Genomic DNA, 16,829 nt, shown 5'->3' on the forward strand with positions numbered 1-16,829 from the left:
GTCGGTTTATATGGGGGCTATACGTAAAAGTTGTCCGATAGGGCTCATTTGCAATACCATCCGATCTACATCAATAACAACTACTTATGCCAAGTTTCAAGTCGATAGCTTGTTTCGTTCGGAAGTTAGCGTGATTTCTACAGACGAACGGACGGACGGAAATGCTTAAATGGATTCAGAATTTCATTACGACCCAGAAAAAATTTTTATATCATTTTTTTTATATCATTGTAATTCTATGTATATTCTATTATTTTAGTAAATGTGTTTGTAATATCAATTAATCAAGATTATAGAGTAGCAGCCGGTGATTCTTTTTATTATAATATTTTTTATTCTATTTAATGTTATAAATTAAGTCAATTATTCAAAGAATTGTGTAGTTTTTGGGTCATATATGGTCTAGCGACTTGACTCTTTATGAAATAAATAAATAGAAATAAATATATATACTTTATGGGGTCTTAGAGCAATATTTCGATATGTTACAAACGGAATGACAAAGTTAATATACCCCCATCCTATCGTGGAGGGTATAAAAAATATTGCTGTCATTCATATTAAAGGTACATACAGTAAGACAAAATATGTACCTAAGATTATTTTGATCGCGTTTATTATATGATTTCCATTTGGCACGACTTAACTCTGTTTTATTTTTTAATATTTTCAGGGACTTTATATCCAGAAAATGCATGCTTTTGTGGCGGTGAATGTGTTCCATCTGGTGTTATGAATGTTTCATCATGCCGTTTCGGTACACCCGTCTTCATGTCTTTTCCACATTTCTATCAAGCTGATCCATATTATGTTAATCAGGTTGAAGGATTGAACCCAAACAAAGATCAACATGAATTTTATATGATATTAGAACCGCGAACAGGTGTTGCTCTAGAAGTTGCTGCTCGTTTTCAAGTTAATATGTTAGTGGAACCACTTAAAGGAGTCAGGTAATATATGTTTAGTAAACAATAAATAAATTATTATTAAGAATTATGATGATAAAATTGATGGAAATTCGATTAAAAAAAGCAGTGAAAAAATTCAGATTTTGTCGTTACGAGTTAATTATTTTTTAATTCTTAATTTTGTTTTTATTTTTGAATAATTAATTAATAATAATAATTAATAAATTAGTGATAATAATTATGATGATAAAATTGATCGATATAAAAAACAATGAAAAAATTCAGATTTTGTCGCAAAGAGTTAATTTTTTTTTATAATTATTAATCGTTTATTTTTAATTATTAATTATATTGTATATATTTTTTTTTGATTTCAGTTTGTACGAAGATGTTCCACGAACATTTCTTCCATTGATTTGGTTTGAACAGAGAGTACGAATCACACCAGAATTGGCATCGGATTTAAAAATGATACCACGTGTTCTATTGGGTGGACAAATATTCGCAGCCATTCTATTGGCAATTGGTATTGTAATGTTGGTATGGTTCCCAGTACAGCATTTATGCCTAAGCCGAAGACATCGCAATTCAATAACACTTCACAATAGTGAAAATGGTAAATTTGGTCAACAAGCCACATCATGCGAATTAAAACCTCTGCATACTCCTCCAAAGTCTCCTGCCATACCAAAGCAAATAAGTGAAGAATGTAAGCCAGATCACTCACCACTCTTGGAGAAATCAATAAAGGCTGTGGTAATAACTGATAAATTAAATTCTGGTGGTAGTAGTAGTTTAAATGACAAAAATATCCAGAATTAAGTCAAATACTAGCCATTAAACAAAATCCTTTCAAATGCAAAAGGATCCATCAATATATACTCAGGAAATTTATTGGTCGAAACTGCTAATTAGTCTGCTGAAAAACTAAAGCATTTGTTTTCTGAAGAAATAACAAATAGAACCTGATCTTGATTGAACTCAAAAAAATCCCAAATTAGGAATGACAGCAATGATATAATATACAGGGTAATTTTGAGTATTGCGACTGACAAACTATAGAACATTCCTTCCATTAAAGAAAAACAAAACTAAAATCATAAAATGGCAGTAAGCATGTTTACCTAGGTATATATTGCACAATATGAAATAAGAAAGGTATTGCCACGTTTTCAAAAAAAAAAAAAAAAAAATGGAACATCTGAATAAAATATATGCCGAATCGCCTCTAAACGTCAATTTTATTGAATTTAACTATATAAATTTACGAATACTTCCGTTGCCAGCAGAAGTTAAATTTTTGTAGTAATGACACTACCTTTATTATTTTATCATTGATGTGAATAATTTAAGATAATGAAACAGAACCATCGTTAGTTTGTAATAAACAAAGTGCCAAATAATTGTTTGTAGCGGATAGTTTAAATGAAATATGTAATCTGTTTTGGTATATTGAATGGGAATATACATTTTTTTCTCGTAAAATAATAGCTTTAGATCAATTTCATCCCATACAATTTTTTGAAATAATTTTTTTGTATTTAATAATATATTACTTTCATGATTTTTTTTGATTGTATAGCAACAATAATCAGTATATTATTTTCCATATCTTCATATAATAATTGCCAGAACTTTGTATAATATAAATATAGACAACCTGTTGACTAAGATCTTGCCAATTGTTATCCCTACATAAACAGTTAACGCTTTATTCTCAGACAAAACAAAAAACTTTAGATTTTTTTATTTTATCAATACTCCCATTGTAAATGAATTTGAATATCAACTAGCGAATTTCTCCCTATATTTAACTGTTGATTTTTTTCTATACCATTAATATAGAATTATTTTCATTATTATTATTATATATAAAAAATATTTAGAGTATTTTACATTGAAAATTTCTCTAAATTTTTATTTTGTACATTGTTAATTATCATTATAATTGTTATACATATATATATATATATATATATATATATATATATATATATATATATATATATATATATATATATATATATATATATATATATATATATATATATATATATATATATATATATATATATATATATATATATATATATATAAATATATATATTTTTTTATTCTCATTCAGTATTTTTATTAAGTGTATACATTCATATTTATGTATGACCATTTTGTCAAATTTTATTATTACGTAGTGTAGTATGTAGAAAAAACGGTAGCTTACAAAATTTGTCAAATTTCAAATTTTATAACGAACAAATGTGAATAAAAAATTTTGGATATCATTGATTTGTTTTGATTATTATTTTGGTCCATTTATTAGTTTCAAAAATTTCCCATATGATTAAGCTATCAGATCTAAGGTTGTTTTTCGCAAATAAAAAGACTTATTTATTGAATTTTCCCAACGTTTCGACAATTTTTGTTGTCTTCATCAGGGCAATTCGTCTATTAAATAAAAACACATAATTTTCTACTCTTTACAACACCATTAACATTTCCATAAAACCGACGCTCAGATTTGGCTTGCGGAGCCTCATGGAGGAGCAAAATTCATCCGATTTGGTACATTGTGTTAGTATATGGTCTCTAACAACCATGCAAAAATTGGTCCACATCGGTCCATAATTATATATAGCCCCCATATAAACCGATCCCCAGATTTGGCTTGCGGAGTCTCAAAGAGAAGCAAAATTCATCCGATTCGATTGAAATTTGGTACGTGGTGTTAGTATATGGTCTCTAACAACCATGCAGGAATTGGTACATATCGGTCCATAATTATATGTAGCCCCCATACAAACCGATCCCCAGATTTGACCGGAGCTCTTGGAGCAAAATTCATCCGATCCGCTTGAAATTTAGTACGTAGTGAAATTTGGTACAGTGCGCGAGTATATGGCCGATAACAACAATGCCAAAATTGGTCCATATCGGTCTATAGTTATATATAGCCGATCCCCAAAAAATAATCTACCAAAATTTAATTTCTATCGAAAATTTTGTCAAAATTTAATTTCTATAGAAAATTTTGTCAAAATTTTATTTCTATAGAAAATTTTTTCAAAATTTTATTTCTATAGAAAATTTTTTCAAAATTTTATTTCTATAAAAAATTTTGTCAAAATTTTATTTCTATAGAAAATTTTCTCAAAATTTTATTTCTATAGAAAATTGTGTCAAAATTTTATTTCTATAGAAAATTTTCTCAAAATTTTATCTCTATAGAAAATTTTCTCAAAATTTTATTTCTATAGAAAATTTTGTCAAAATTGTATTTCTATAGAAAATTTTGTCAAAATTGTATTTCTATGGAAAATTTTGTCAAAATTGTATTTCTATAGAAAATTTTGTCAAAATTTTATTTCTATAGAAAATTTTGTCAAAATTTTATTTCTATAGAAAATGTTGTCAAACTGAATTATATACGTATTTAATCGGATTTTTTTGTTTAATATATACCCCGTATGGACTAACTTACAATTGAGAAGACGGTGTTAAGAAGTTTTAAGATACCTCGCCATCGGCAAGTGTTACGGCACCCCAGTACTCATAAATCGATTGTGAATGACAGTCTTTAGTACAAGTTTCTATGCAATCCATGGTGCAGGGTATATAAGATTCGGCCTGGCCGAACTTACGGCCCTATATACTTGTTCTATGTCCGTTTTGTGCTCTCCAATTCTTGTCTCCAGTGTTCTCTTCGTAGTTCCAATGTATATTCGATCACATTTCTCTTTATCATTTGTGTTTTCCCTTACACAGCGTACCGTAAAATATTGGAAATGGATTAAAAAATATCGAATGCTACATTTTACCGAGAATATCATCAGTAATTTATGAAAGGTCATTTATGCTAAGAGTTTGTAGTTTATGGAATTCTACCACAGTTTCCTTAAAAACTTTTGACTTATCGAACCTTATTTTGAAGAGGAAACTAATGGATTACTTCAATCAGTAAAGTCCGCATAGTACAATTTTTCCTATTATAATGTCAGTTGATGTTATGTTCCATTTGCAATACCCTCCTATAAGTCTGCGCCAAATTTCAAGCAGATGCCTAATTCGATTCAGAGTATTACACTACTGGATCGACTCAGAATTTCCCAACGACCAATTATACTATATATACGTGATACGTTCTCAAAGCTGAGGATCGGAGTACATACATGAGCTTAGAAAGGCCTCTGGAGAAATGGCTTAGCCACTCCAGAAAAATTTACGATTTTCCATTATATATTATATTACTGTATTGTAGATAGGCCCCCCTAGCTAAAAAATTCTAAATATGGTAATTGGTCGATATCTAATTATTGACCCATATCAACCTGTTTTTTTTGTGGTCACTTATGGGGTACATACAGACATCATGTACTGATTTTTAAGCGGATCGAGTGCAATATAAACTTTTAATGAAGTCTAATCTAGGTATCGTTCTATATTCTATACCTAATATTGTCGGATTAGTCTCATTTACAATACCCTCCGATAAGTTTGAGCTAAGTTTAAAGCAGATACCTAAATTCCTTCGAAAGCTAGTGAGATTCCAACAGACTGAGGACAAGGCAATGGACAATATTGGATAACTTTGCATTTCAACTTACCAATTTCATATTTTAAAAATGTTTAGCTCAAAATTTGTAATGTTTCTTACCTTATAAGAATAAGCATTTAATTTTCTCCATACTCACGACATCAATGAGAATCGAAACCAATTAAAGAGAACTCTGAAATGCCGGTAGAATGCAAAAATTTTATAAAATACATTGGGCATCGGGTTTTATAAGCTTTTATCCCATTTTTTGTCCCACCGAAAGTACGAATATATTTTAATATTTAAGCGTCAACTGTCAACTAACTGCTGATGGCCGATAAACGATATTGTTCTACATTCTTCGATAGTTATCGAGAAATCTTATCGGCAGAGTTGCCAATACAGAAGTTAACGTTGATTTTGAAACTGTCATTTTGCACTGGCAAATAATTGATAATTTTAATTGTTGCCAATTAGTCGTATTATATTCGGATAAAGTGAGGGAATCCACTGAATTCATGTAGCTCTGTTAAGTCTAGTGCTAAGATCACGTTTTCGCACGAAAATCTGTTATACTCCATATAAAAAACGCTAATGCGGAATAAATGCGAAATCTTTGCTTTGAGCATTTTCAAACACATATTTATACAACCCTGGATTTTTCGCACGAAAAATAGGCAGGTTTATTGTTTCGCATAAATAAGTTAACATCCCTGGGTTTGAGACCCTATTTACGGAGATAAGGTGGGTACTATGTTCGGTTTTCGAGTTGGAAACCACTTTATTTTCGCGATTACTTTTCCTCAAATTATCAAAATTATAAATGGAAACAAACTTATTCCTGTAAAGTCTTGTCGAAATCTAGAGAAACAAGAAACAGCGCATCAATTGAGTTAATTTATCTGCTTTATATTGAACTGTTTTAATAAGGTAACCACGAAAATTTCAACGCGAAAAGCGAACATAGTACTTACCTATAGATGAAGATATTTGTTTTTCGCAGAAACGAACTTAGTACTAAGCATTAGGCTTTAACCGCCAGTTAACAGAAAATAAATTGCAGATATCTTCTCTACGGTTAACTTTAACTGAAAAATTTTTAGCAGTTAAATTCCTCTTTCAAATTTAGGATATATACCCTGCCAACATTTTTTGAATCTGACGGCGCTTCTGAGAATCCCCAATACGTCCAAAACTCCTCGGAAAAGCTACGTCACTATTGAGAAGTTGTACCGCGCCAAGTTACTACAAAAAAGTATCTCATGAGTGCAATTAGTAGGTGCCTTTTTTAATAAATTTAGAACGACTCCAATAAGAGCCCCTTCAAACAATCAGAGAAAGTGCATTTTAAGATAGTTGTAAAATAATCATTGTGATCAGGTAAAACAGGGTTGTTTAGATGTTTATTAATTTTATTAAACATTTATAAATTCTCATAACTATAACATTTATAAGACTATCACATCACATTTAACATATTTTTATGCATTAATAACAGATTGATGTTAAGTTGCAATTTACATGTTGTAGTGTCAGCCAGTGCTTTTATTCCCAATGGAGACAGCGTGTCTGAAAAAAAATTGAAAAACTATCACTTTATTCCATTTGGAAAGTCAAAAATTGTTCACCAATATACCTTTCACAATTTTAAGCGAAATAACTATGTTTTCGGAACTTCATTATCGTTTTTATTTAAATAAATTATAAGAAGCTAGTTGCGCTTGGTGTTTCACAAAATATAAAATGGCTCTTGTAACAATAGTGATGGCAAAATACTTTCATGTACATTTCATACTTTTTAATACGCTTTCCCCATCACAGTTGGCGATTGTTGCAGTGTCACTTACGAGTCTGTGGTAGCGATGAGGATGAAATGGAACTTTGAAAGCGTAATAACTATGTTTTCAGCACTTCATTTTCGTTTTTATTTAAATAAATTATAAGAAGTTAGTTGCGCTTGGTATTTCACAAAATATAAAATGGCTTTTGTAAGAATAGTGATGGCAAAATATATTTATGTACATTTTGTACTCTTTGATACGCTTCCCCCATCACAGTTGGCGATTGTTGCAGTACCACTTACGAGTCTGTGGTAGCGATGAGGATGAAATGGAACTTTGAAAGGCTGGAAGGGTATAGGGCAACTGAAAGTTGAAATCTAGTTAAAGTGGATTTTGATTTAAATATAATATTATTTTATTTTGCCAATAATTTTGTTAATATGGTATTCTAAAAATACGTGAGCAGACCTATTAAAATAACAGCATTCGCCATTGGCCACAGTGTCATTTTCTACATAGGTTGCGATTTTTTCTAAAATTTATTTGGCAACTCTGGCAATCGCTAATTATTCTAGTTTTTGATCCTGAATCCTTTTCATCAAAGAGAAATCTTCAGATGTTTGAGGAAAATTGCGAAGAGAATAAAATACAATTCCCAAGTGAATGGAAATAATTAATTCAAGATATTATTAACAGCTGTTTCATATTTAAAAGTCTGCAATCCAAAAAGATATTTGTGTCGTAAGTTGAACAAATCATGACAACAAGGATTTGTTTGGCCGTGTGAATTAAATAAAAACTGAAAACTGTGAAAATCTAAGCCTTTAAGCCAGTCATGGTAACATCAAAAGGTAAGTGAATTAATATTCTTGCAATTCGTAGATTATATTACGCCTTCCATTGTTGTAGAAATATCCCATATACAACCGACAATGGCCCACATATTGGATTTAAACGATGATTGCTTGGAAATGATTTTGCGTCGATTGGATGTTATTCAACAGTACCAGATATCCAGATTACATACAAGATTCAAGCAGATTATCAAAGTCCTTTGGCGCTGCAAATTGAATCATGTGGTCATATACCCCGAGCTTCTAGAGAATATAGATGATGAGACATTTGTGGAGTTTATGCAGGAAGTTGCACCACACATGAATAGACTGATTATCAGACACTGTGATATAAGATATATACGATTGTTAAACGATTTGGTGTTCACTCAGACTGAATGTTTCAGTTGGATGGGTGCGAACTCGTCGGGTCTTGTAAACTCTGGTGAGGAAGAAGAACTTGGCAGGGGTCAAGAAAATCAATTCTTAGATGAAGATGTTAATATGCTCAGTAGAATATTTCCCAAAATAAGATCTCTGAAATTAAGATCATGTCAAATAACTGGTAAATATTTATCCAAGTTAACGTCTCTGAAACAATTATCCTTGGATTCATGTCAGTGCCTCGAATCGGAAAATTTCCAAGAAGTATTTCAAGAATTAAAACTGCGAAAATTTGATATTATGGAAGACTGTGATGAAATTAACTGTTGTGATTTGATAGAACTCAAAAAGTGTCCCACTCTGGAACATATTAAGATTGCAGATTACCATTTGTGTTTCGACACCGATATTGTCAATGATATTTTACGTATGCCCCTACTCAAGAAGCTATCAATATATTCGAAAAATTTCGTCTTTGATGTCCTCGAAAGAATATCAAAAACTAATCTCAAACAAATTGAGGCCTTTAAATTCAATGGAGTCTTGCATAATTTTGATAGATTTTTTCGTGAACTACATCATATGAGACACTTGAGAAAACTTTCATTTTATGAATGTCGAGGCTACGACATTGAAGGTATACGTGATCATATGCTGAGGGAAATAAGTAAACAATTCTCCGAATTGGAAGAAATCCATCTGTGCTCCTGTGATTTGGAAAGCGAGCGTGGTATATTGAGTTTTGTACAAAATTGCATCAAATTGAAATTGATCAATTTGACCAGTTGCCGCAAGGGTATTACGGAGTTGGTGATATGGCGATGTATGGATATGATGAAAAAACAAAAATGGCGAACGACAGGATTGGAAATGTGGCTAAAAGATACTGAAATAGATAAAATGATATTGGAGGTAAGTATGTCTTTATATATGAAAATGCATTTTACAGTATGGAGTAGAAAAAGTCTTGTATTAATTTTTTGTATGTCTATTTGGAGCGAAATTTTATTGGCTTCTACTATAAATATTTATTCAGATATTTTATTAAATTATTTTAATTTAAAATTCTCTTTTAGGATCCACGTTATATGTACAATAATCGGTTTCTCAAACTTGACTTTAAACAATCTCTTCAAGATTCAAATCCACCAGGAGTTCTTAAATTTACTTTTACTACCTAAATTATATTTATAGAAAATGTAAATATATACCAAATACATGCATGTATTAGACTATAAAGTGAAAAATAAAATATTAAAAAAATAGCAAATATTTTCTTTTTATTGTCAACGAATAATAGGCTGAATTTTTCTGCAACCCTCAAAAGGATTCGAGAAATCAGATGCTTTCCTTATACAATAATTAATGCTGAAACATGGGATTTCCTCAAAAACAAGATAAATTTTTTAGTTTTTGTAAAAGAAAGTAAGTTTTGTAAAAGATTGTTAGTAAGTAATGTTCAATTAAAAAGTTGATTGAAGTAGTCAATTAAAAACTGATACAATTAAGTTTTTAAACAAATTAAATAATTAAAATATGGTTCAATTTGTAAGAGGAAATTTCCCAAATGCTTTCTCCATAAGGAGTTAGCATAAAAAGGGCCCAAAATTGAGTTATCTCTCCCAGCCAGATCTACACTAAAGGCTGTGGAAAGGTTCATTCGCCCGAACCGAAACATGTACAGTCCAGGCGTGTATAGATTGGTATCTGGCGTTTTCTTTTCAATGGCTCTATTAACCATGTTCCTTAATCTATATCTGTCCATAAAGCTCGAAGAATAATTGTATAATTAGATTAATATTTTAATTAAATACAAGAATATTATTTTAAACATCTTTCTCGAAAATAATTGGTTTTTTCAATTTTAACTCAAATCTAAAGAAAAAAATCTATATTATAATTTTAAGAATGTTTAAACTCTTATAAAATTACAAGAAAATTATTTCATCATAGTATTAAATAGTAAATGATTGGTTCAATTAAAAAAAATGAGTTTTTCGATCAAAAAATTAAATTTTTAATTGAACCAATTATAAAAATTAATTGAAAGTGGCAAAGAAATCAATTAAGTTTTTAATCAATTATATTTTTATTTCTAATTAATTATGTGATTGATGCTATCATTTTCGTGATTAAAAATTAATTGAATTCAATTAATTTGCAGTTTGCTGAAATATCAATTCGTTAGGAGTGACAGGTGTTAGAAACGCAAATATTCATCTGAAAAAAAGGAAAGCAGTCATTGTTTGCTGAAATAGCAAAGATTGTTTGCTGTTTTGTTTAAATAAAAGTAGCAAATATAAAATTGTATTTTTATAAAAAATTTTGTCAAAATTTAATTTCTATAAAAACTTTTGTCCAAATTTTATTTCTATAGAAAATTTTGTCAACATTTTATTTCTATAAAAAATTTTGTCGACATTTTAAAATTTTATTTCTATAGAAAATGTTGTCAACATTTTATTATTTATTTAATCAACCAACGCCCTTCTGGACAACATGTTGATAGAAATTCAATCAATAGAGCTCTAGTATTCCAAATAAAAACTTAACTTTATAATTAAAACGAAACTAAAAAAAAAACAAGAAATTAAAACGCATTGAGTTTGAAATTGTCAGTGAGATGATAAATATTTGCATTATAGAGTAGATAAATAATTTAAGAAATTCTTTTTAAATGTAAAAGGAGTAATAGAGAAATTTTTAAGGTGGTGAGGTAGCGAGTTCCATAACCTGGCTACACGTACAGAAAACGATCCCTCAAAGACAAGATGGTGAAAATGATCCAACACCACCTATAAAAAATTTCGTCAAAATTTTATTTCTATAGAAAATTTTGTCCAAATTTTATTTCTATAGGAAATTTTGTCAACATTTTATTTCTATAGGACATTTTGTCAAACTTTTATATCTATAGAAAATTTTGTCAAAATTTTATTTCTATAGAAAATTTTGTCAAAATTTTATTTCTATAGAAAATTTTGTCAAAAATTTTTTTCTATAGAAAATTTTGTCAACATTTTGTTTCTACAGAAAATTTTGTCAAAATTTTATTTCTATAGAAAATTTTTTTTAAAATTGTATTTCTATAGAAAATTTTGTCAAAATTTTATTTTATAGAAAATTTTGTCAAAATTTTATTTCTATAAAAAATTTTGTCAAAATTTTATTTCTATAGAAAAGTTTGTCAGCATTTTATTTCGACAGGTGTTAGAAAAGCAAAAATTCAGGTGAAAAAAGGAAAGCAGTCATTGTTTTCTGAAATAGCAAAGATCGTTTGCTATTTTGTTTAAATAAAAGTAGCTAATAAAAAATTTTTATTTTTATAAACAATTTTGTCAAAATTTTTTTTAATAAAAAAATTTCTCCAAATTTTATTTCTATAGAAAATTTTGTCAACATTTTATTACTATAAGAAATTTCGTCAAAATTCTATTTCTATAGAAAATTTTGTCCAAATTTTATTTCTATAGGAAATTTTGTCAACATTTTATTTCTATAGGAAATTTTGTCAAACTTTTATATCTATAGAAAATTTTGTCAAAATTTTATTTCTATAGAAAATTTTGTCAAAATTTTATTTCTATAGAAAATTTTGTCAAAATTTTATTTCTATAGAAAATTTTGTCAAAAATTTTTTTCTATAGAAAATTTTGTCAACATTTTGTTTCTACAGAAAATTTTGTCAAAATTTTATTTCTATAGAAAATTTTTTTAAAATTGTATTTCTATAGAAAATTTTGTCAAAATTTTATTTTATAGAAAATTTTGTCAAAATTTTATTTCTATAAAAAATTTTGTCAAAATTTTATTTCTATAGAAAAGTTTGTCAGCATTTTATTTCGACAGGTGTTAGAAAAGCAAAAATTCAGGTGAAAAAAGGAAAGCAGTCATTGTTTTCTGAAATAGCAAAGATCGTTTGCTATTTTGTTTAAATAAAAGTAGCTAATAAAAAATTTTTATTTTTATAAACAATTTTGTCAAAATTTTTTTTAATAAAAAAATTTCTCCAAATTTTATTTCTATAGAAAATTTCGTCAAAATTCTATTTCTATAGAAAATTTTGTCCAAATTTTATTTCTATAGGAAATTTTGTCAACATTTTATTTCTATAGGAAATTTTGTCAAACTTTTATATCTATAGAAAATTTTGTCAAAATTTTATTTTTATAGAAAATTTTGTCAAAATTTTATTTCTATAGAAAATTTTGTCAAAATTTTATTTCTATAGAAAATTTTGTCAATTTTATTTCTATAGAAAATTTTGTCAATTTTATGTCTATAGAAAATTTTGTCAAAATTTTATTTCTATAAAAAATTTTGTCAAAATTTTATTTCTATAGAAAATTTTGTCAATTTTATTTCTATAGAAAATTTTGTCAATTTTATGTCTATAGAAAATTTTGTCAAAATTTTATTTCTATGGAAAATTTTGTAAAAATTTTATTTCTATTGGAACCCAGCAAAAGCTCTCATTTCCCGGTAATCTTGTAGGTAAGCCTATTTAAAAATTAATAACCACTTACTAATTGGCATCGCTTCGGATTACATTTACATACGCATGTCCTAGGAGGAAAGTACTTCTCCCCAGGCATACTTTCGGCCATAAAATAAGTAGTGCATTTAAAGCATATAATCACCTAATATGTAATCACCTAATCGTAGCCATTACATATTAGGTGATTATATGAGACAATAAGTGGCAAAATAACCACTTTTTGTCTCAGGCAACCAAATTTCGAAAATATTGGTTTCTATTGCCGATTACAATGGATCAAAATATGGTGAGTGGTGCTGTAATAGGAGAACTACTTGAATAGAAACGAATATTGTATAAATAAACAAAAATCTAATAAATAATCTAAATAAGATTACACTCAAAATAATTTCACACTTAAAATAGAAATAAATGTAGGTTGTTTGACCCTCTAATGCCCAATCCAGCCTTTAGGCGGGCTTCATTTAATAATGAAGCTTTTAGTAAAACACTCCTTAAGACAACAAAAATGGGTAAAATAAAAAGAAAACTTAGTTGAAACTGTTCAAGAGGCTTTGCAGCATATACTGAATTTTACCGTATAAAATTTTCTTGTTTAGTTTTCTTGCTTTTGTGTCGTTAACATTGAAAATTTAATCAGCTGGCAAAAAAATTGGGGCATTAGAGGGTTAAGGGAGTTGGATTCGTGAATTACGTTATAATATATCCAATAGCCAATTCACATAAGGTTCGAAATCTACTAAAAGTGGATTTTAAGTCTCTTTTTTATAAGGCAAATGCCATTTGAAATTTAGTTTAAGCGCATTTTGGAAGTGTAATGTCAATGAGGTATAAGAAAGCATTTATTTAAAACATAATATGATAATGTCATTAAACACAATTATTATGAAATATTTGTGATAAAAAATTTTTAACGGAAAAATCTTCAGAATTACCGTTACATTACATATTCTTTTTGATTTTTTATGTAAGTGCTCGATTATGTGAATAATTATATTAACTACAACTGCCTAAAATTTGAGAATAACAATTCGAAAATTACCGAGAAGTATTTATTTTTGTCATTACAAGTTAGTCATTATAACTCGCCGCAATGTAATGCAACGTGTAATGACAGCTTTACTCCTGGTAATGTCAATTGTAATGAGATGTGGTTACCTAGTTTTTGCTGGGAAATGTTGTCAAAATTTTATTTCTATAGAAAATTTTGTCAACATTTTATTTCTGTAGAAATTTTATTTCTATAGAAAATTTTGTCAAAATTTAAATTTCACAGAAAATTTTGTCAACATTTTATTTCTATAGGAAATTTTATTTCTATAGAAAATTTTGTCAAAATTTTATTTCTATAGAAAATTTTCTCAAAAGTTTTATTTCTATAAAAATTTTCTCAAAATTTTATTTCTATAGAAAATTTTGTCAAAATTTTATTTCTATAAAAAATTTTGTCAAAAATTTATTTCTATAAAAAATTTTGTCAAAAATTTATTTCTATAAAACATTTTGTCAAAATTTTATTTCTATTAAAAATTTTGTCAAAAGTTTATTTCTATAGAAAATTTTGTCAAAATTTTATTTCTATAAAAAAGTTTGTCAAAATTTTATTTCTATAAAAAATTTTGTCAAAAATTTATTTCTATAAAAAATTTTGTCAAAAATTTATTTCTATAGAAAATTTTGTCAAAATTTTATTTCTATAAAAAATTTTGTCAAAAATTTATTTCTATAAAAAATTTTGTCAAAATTTTATTTCTATAAAAAAGTTTGTCAAAATTTTATTTCTATAGAAAATTTTGGTAAAATTTTATTTCTTTAGAAAATTTTGTCAACATATTATTTCTATAGAAAATTTGGTCAAAATTTTATTTCTATAGAAATTTTTGACAAAATTTTATTTCTATAGGAAATTTTGTCAAAAATTTATTTCTATAAAACATTTTGTCAAAAATTTATTTCTATAAAACATTTTGTCAAAATTTTATTTCTATTAAAAATTTTGTCAAAAGTTTATTTCTATAGAAAATTTTGTCAAAATTTTATTTCTTTAGAAAATTTTGTCAAAATTTTATTTCTATAGAAATTTTTGACAAAATTTTATTTCTATAGAAAATTTTGTCAACAATTTGCTTCTATAGAAAATTTTGTCAAAATTTTATTTCTATAGAAAATTTTGTCAAAATTTTATTTCTGTAGAAAATTTTGTCAAAATTTAAATTTCACAGAAAATTTTGTCAACATTTTATTTCTATAGGAAATTTTATTTCTATAGAAAATTTTGTCAAAATTTTATTTCTATAAAAAATTTTCTCAAAATTTTATTTCTATAAAAATTTTCTCAAAATTTTATTTCTATAGAAAATTTTGTCAAAATTTTATTTCTATAAAAAATTTTGTCAAAAATTTATTTCTATAAAACATTTTGTCAAAAATTTATTTCTATAAAACATTTTGTCAAAATTTTATTTCTATTAAAAATTTTGTCAAAAGTTTATTTCTATAGAAAATTTTGTCAAAATTTTATTTCTATAGAAAATTTTGTCAAAATTTTATTTCTATAAAAAATTTTGTCAAAAATTTATTTCTATAAAAAATTTTGTCAAAAATTTATTTCTATAAAAAATTTTGTCAAAAATGTATTTCTATAAAACATTTTGCCAAAATTTTATTTCTATAGAAAGTTTTGTCAAAATTTTATTTCTTTAGAAAATTTTGTCAACACATTATTTCTGTAGAAATTTTATTTCTATAGAAAATTTTGTCAAAATTTTAATTTCACAGAAAATTTTGTCAACATTTTATTTCTATAGGAAATTTTATTTCTATAGAAAATTTTGTCAAAATTTTATTTCTATAGAAAATTTTCTCAAAATTTTATTTCTATAAAAATTTTCTCAAAATTTTATTTCTATAGAAAATTTTGTCAAAACTTTATTTCTATAAAAAATTTTGTCAAAAATTTATTTCTATAAAACATTTTGTCAAAAATTTATTTCTATAAAACATTTTGTCAAAATTTTATTTCTATTAAAAATTTTGTCAAAAATTTATTTCTATAGAAAATTTGGTCAAAATTTTATTTCTATAGAAATTTTTGACAAAATTTTATTTCTATATGAAATTTTGTCAAAATTTTGTTTCTGTAGAAAATTTTGTCAACAATTTGCTTCTATAGAAAATTTTGTCAAAATTTTATTTCTATAGGAAATTTTGTCAAAATTTTGTCAACAATTTGCTTCTATAGAAAATTTTGTCAAAATTTTATTTCTATAGAAAATTTTGTCAAAATGTTATTTCTGTAGAAATTTTATTTCTATAGAAAATTTTGTCAAAATTTTAATTTCACAGAAAATTTTGTCAACATTTTATTTCTATAGAAAATTTTGTCAAAATTTTATTTCTATAGAAAATTTTCTCAAAATTTTATTTCTATAAAAATTTTCTCAAAATTTTATTTCTATAGAAAATTTTGTTAAAATTTTATTTCTATAAAAAATTTTGTCAAAAATTTATTTCTATAAAAAATTTTGTCAAAAATTTATTTCTATAAAACATTTTGTCAAAATTTTATTTCTATTAAAAATTTTGTCAAAAGTTTATTTCTATAGAAAATTTTGTCAAAATTTTATTTCTATAAAAAAGTTTGTCAAAATTTTATTTCTATAGAAAATTTTGTCAAAATTTTATTTCTTTAGAAAATTTTGTCAACATATTATTTCTATAGAAAATTTGGTCAAAATTTTATTTCTATAGAAATTTTTGACAAAATTTTATTTCTATAGAAAATTTTGTCAAAATTTTATTTCTTTAGAAAATTTTGTCAACATATTATTTCTATAGAAAATTTTGTCAAAATTTTATTTCTATAGAAAATTTTGTCAAAATTTTATTTCTATA

General features: G+C 26.2%; 2 protein-coding genes across 2 annotated transcripts in view; both read left to right on the forward strand.

Moving 5' to 3' along the window:
• Positions 1–2,147, forward strand: part of LOC142227099 (protein peste-like) — a 44,699-nt gene extending 42,552 nt beyond the window's left edge. The window contains exons 6-7 of the mRNA XM_075297438.1: positions 674–950; positions 1,286–2,147. Of these exons, the coding sequence (XP_075153553.1) occupies positions 674–950; positions 1,286–1,730 (722 nt within the window). The 3' untranslated portion in view covers positions 1,731–2,147. The remainder of the gene's footprint in view (positions 1–673; positions 951–1,285) is intronic.
• Positions 2,148–7,759: 5,612 nt separating this feature from the next.
• Positions 7,760–9,707, forward strand: LOC142227090 (uncharacterized). The gene is made up of 3 exons (XM_075297420.1): positions 7,760–8,071; positions 8,130–9,349; positions 9,514–9,707. The coding sequence occupies exons 1-3, from the start codon at positions 8,056–8,058 to the stop codon at positions 9,616–9,618; spliced, it is 1,341 nt and encodes a 446-aa protein (XP_075153535.1). The 5' UTR covers positions 7,760–8,055; the 3' UTR covers positions 9,619–9,707.
• Positions 9,708–16,829: the final 7,122 nt, after the last annotated feature.

This window comes from Haematobia irritans, chromosome 2 (assembly GCF_050003625.1).
Source record: "Haematobia irritans isolate KBUSLIRL chromosome 2, ASM5000362v1, whole genome shotgun sequence".
Classification (NCBI taxonomy): domain Eukaryota; kingdom Metazoa; phylum Arthropoda; class Insecta; order Diptera; family Muscidae; genus Haematobia; species Haematobia irritans.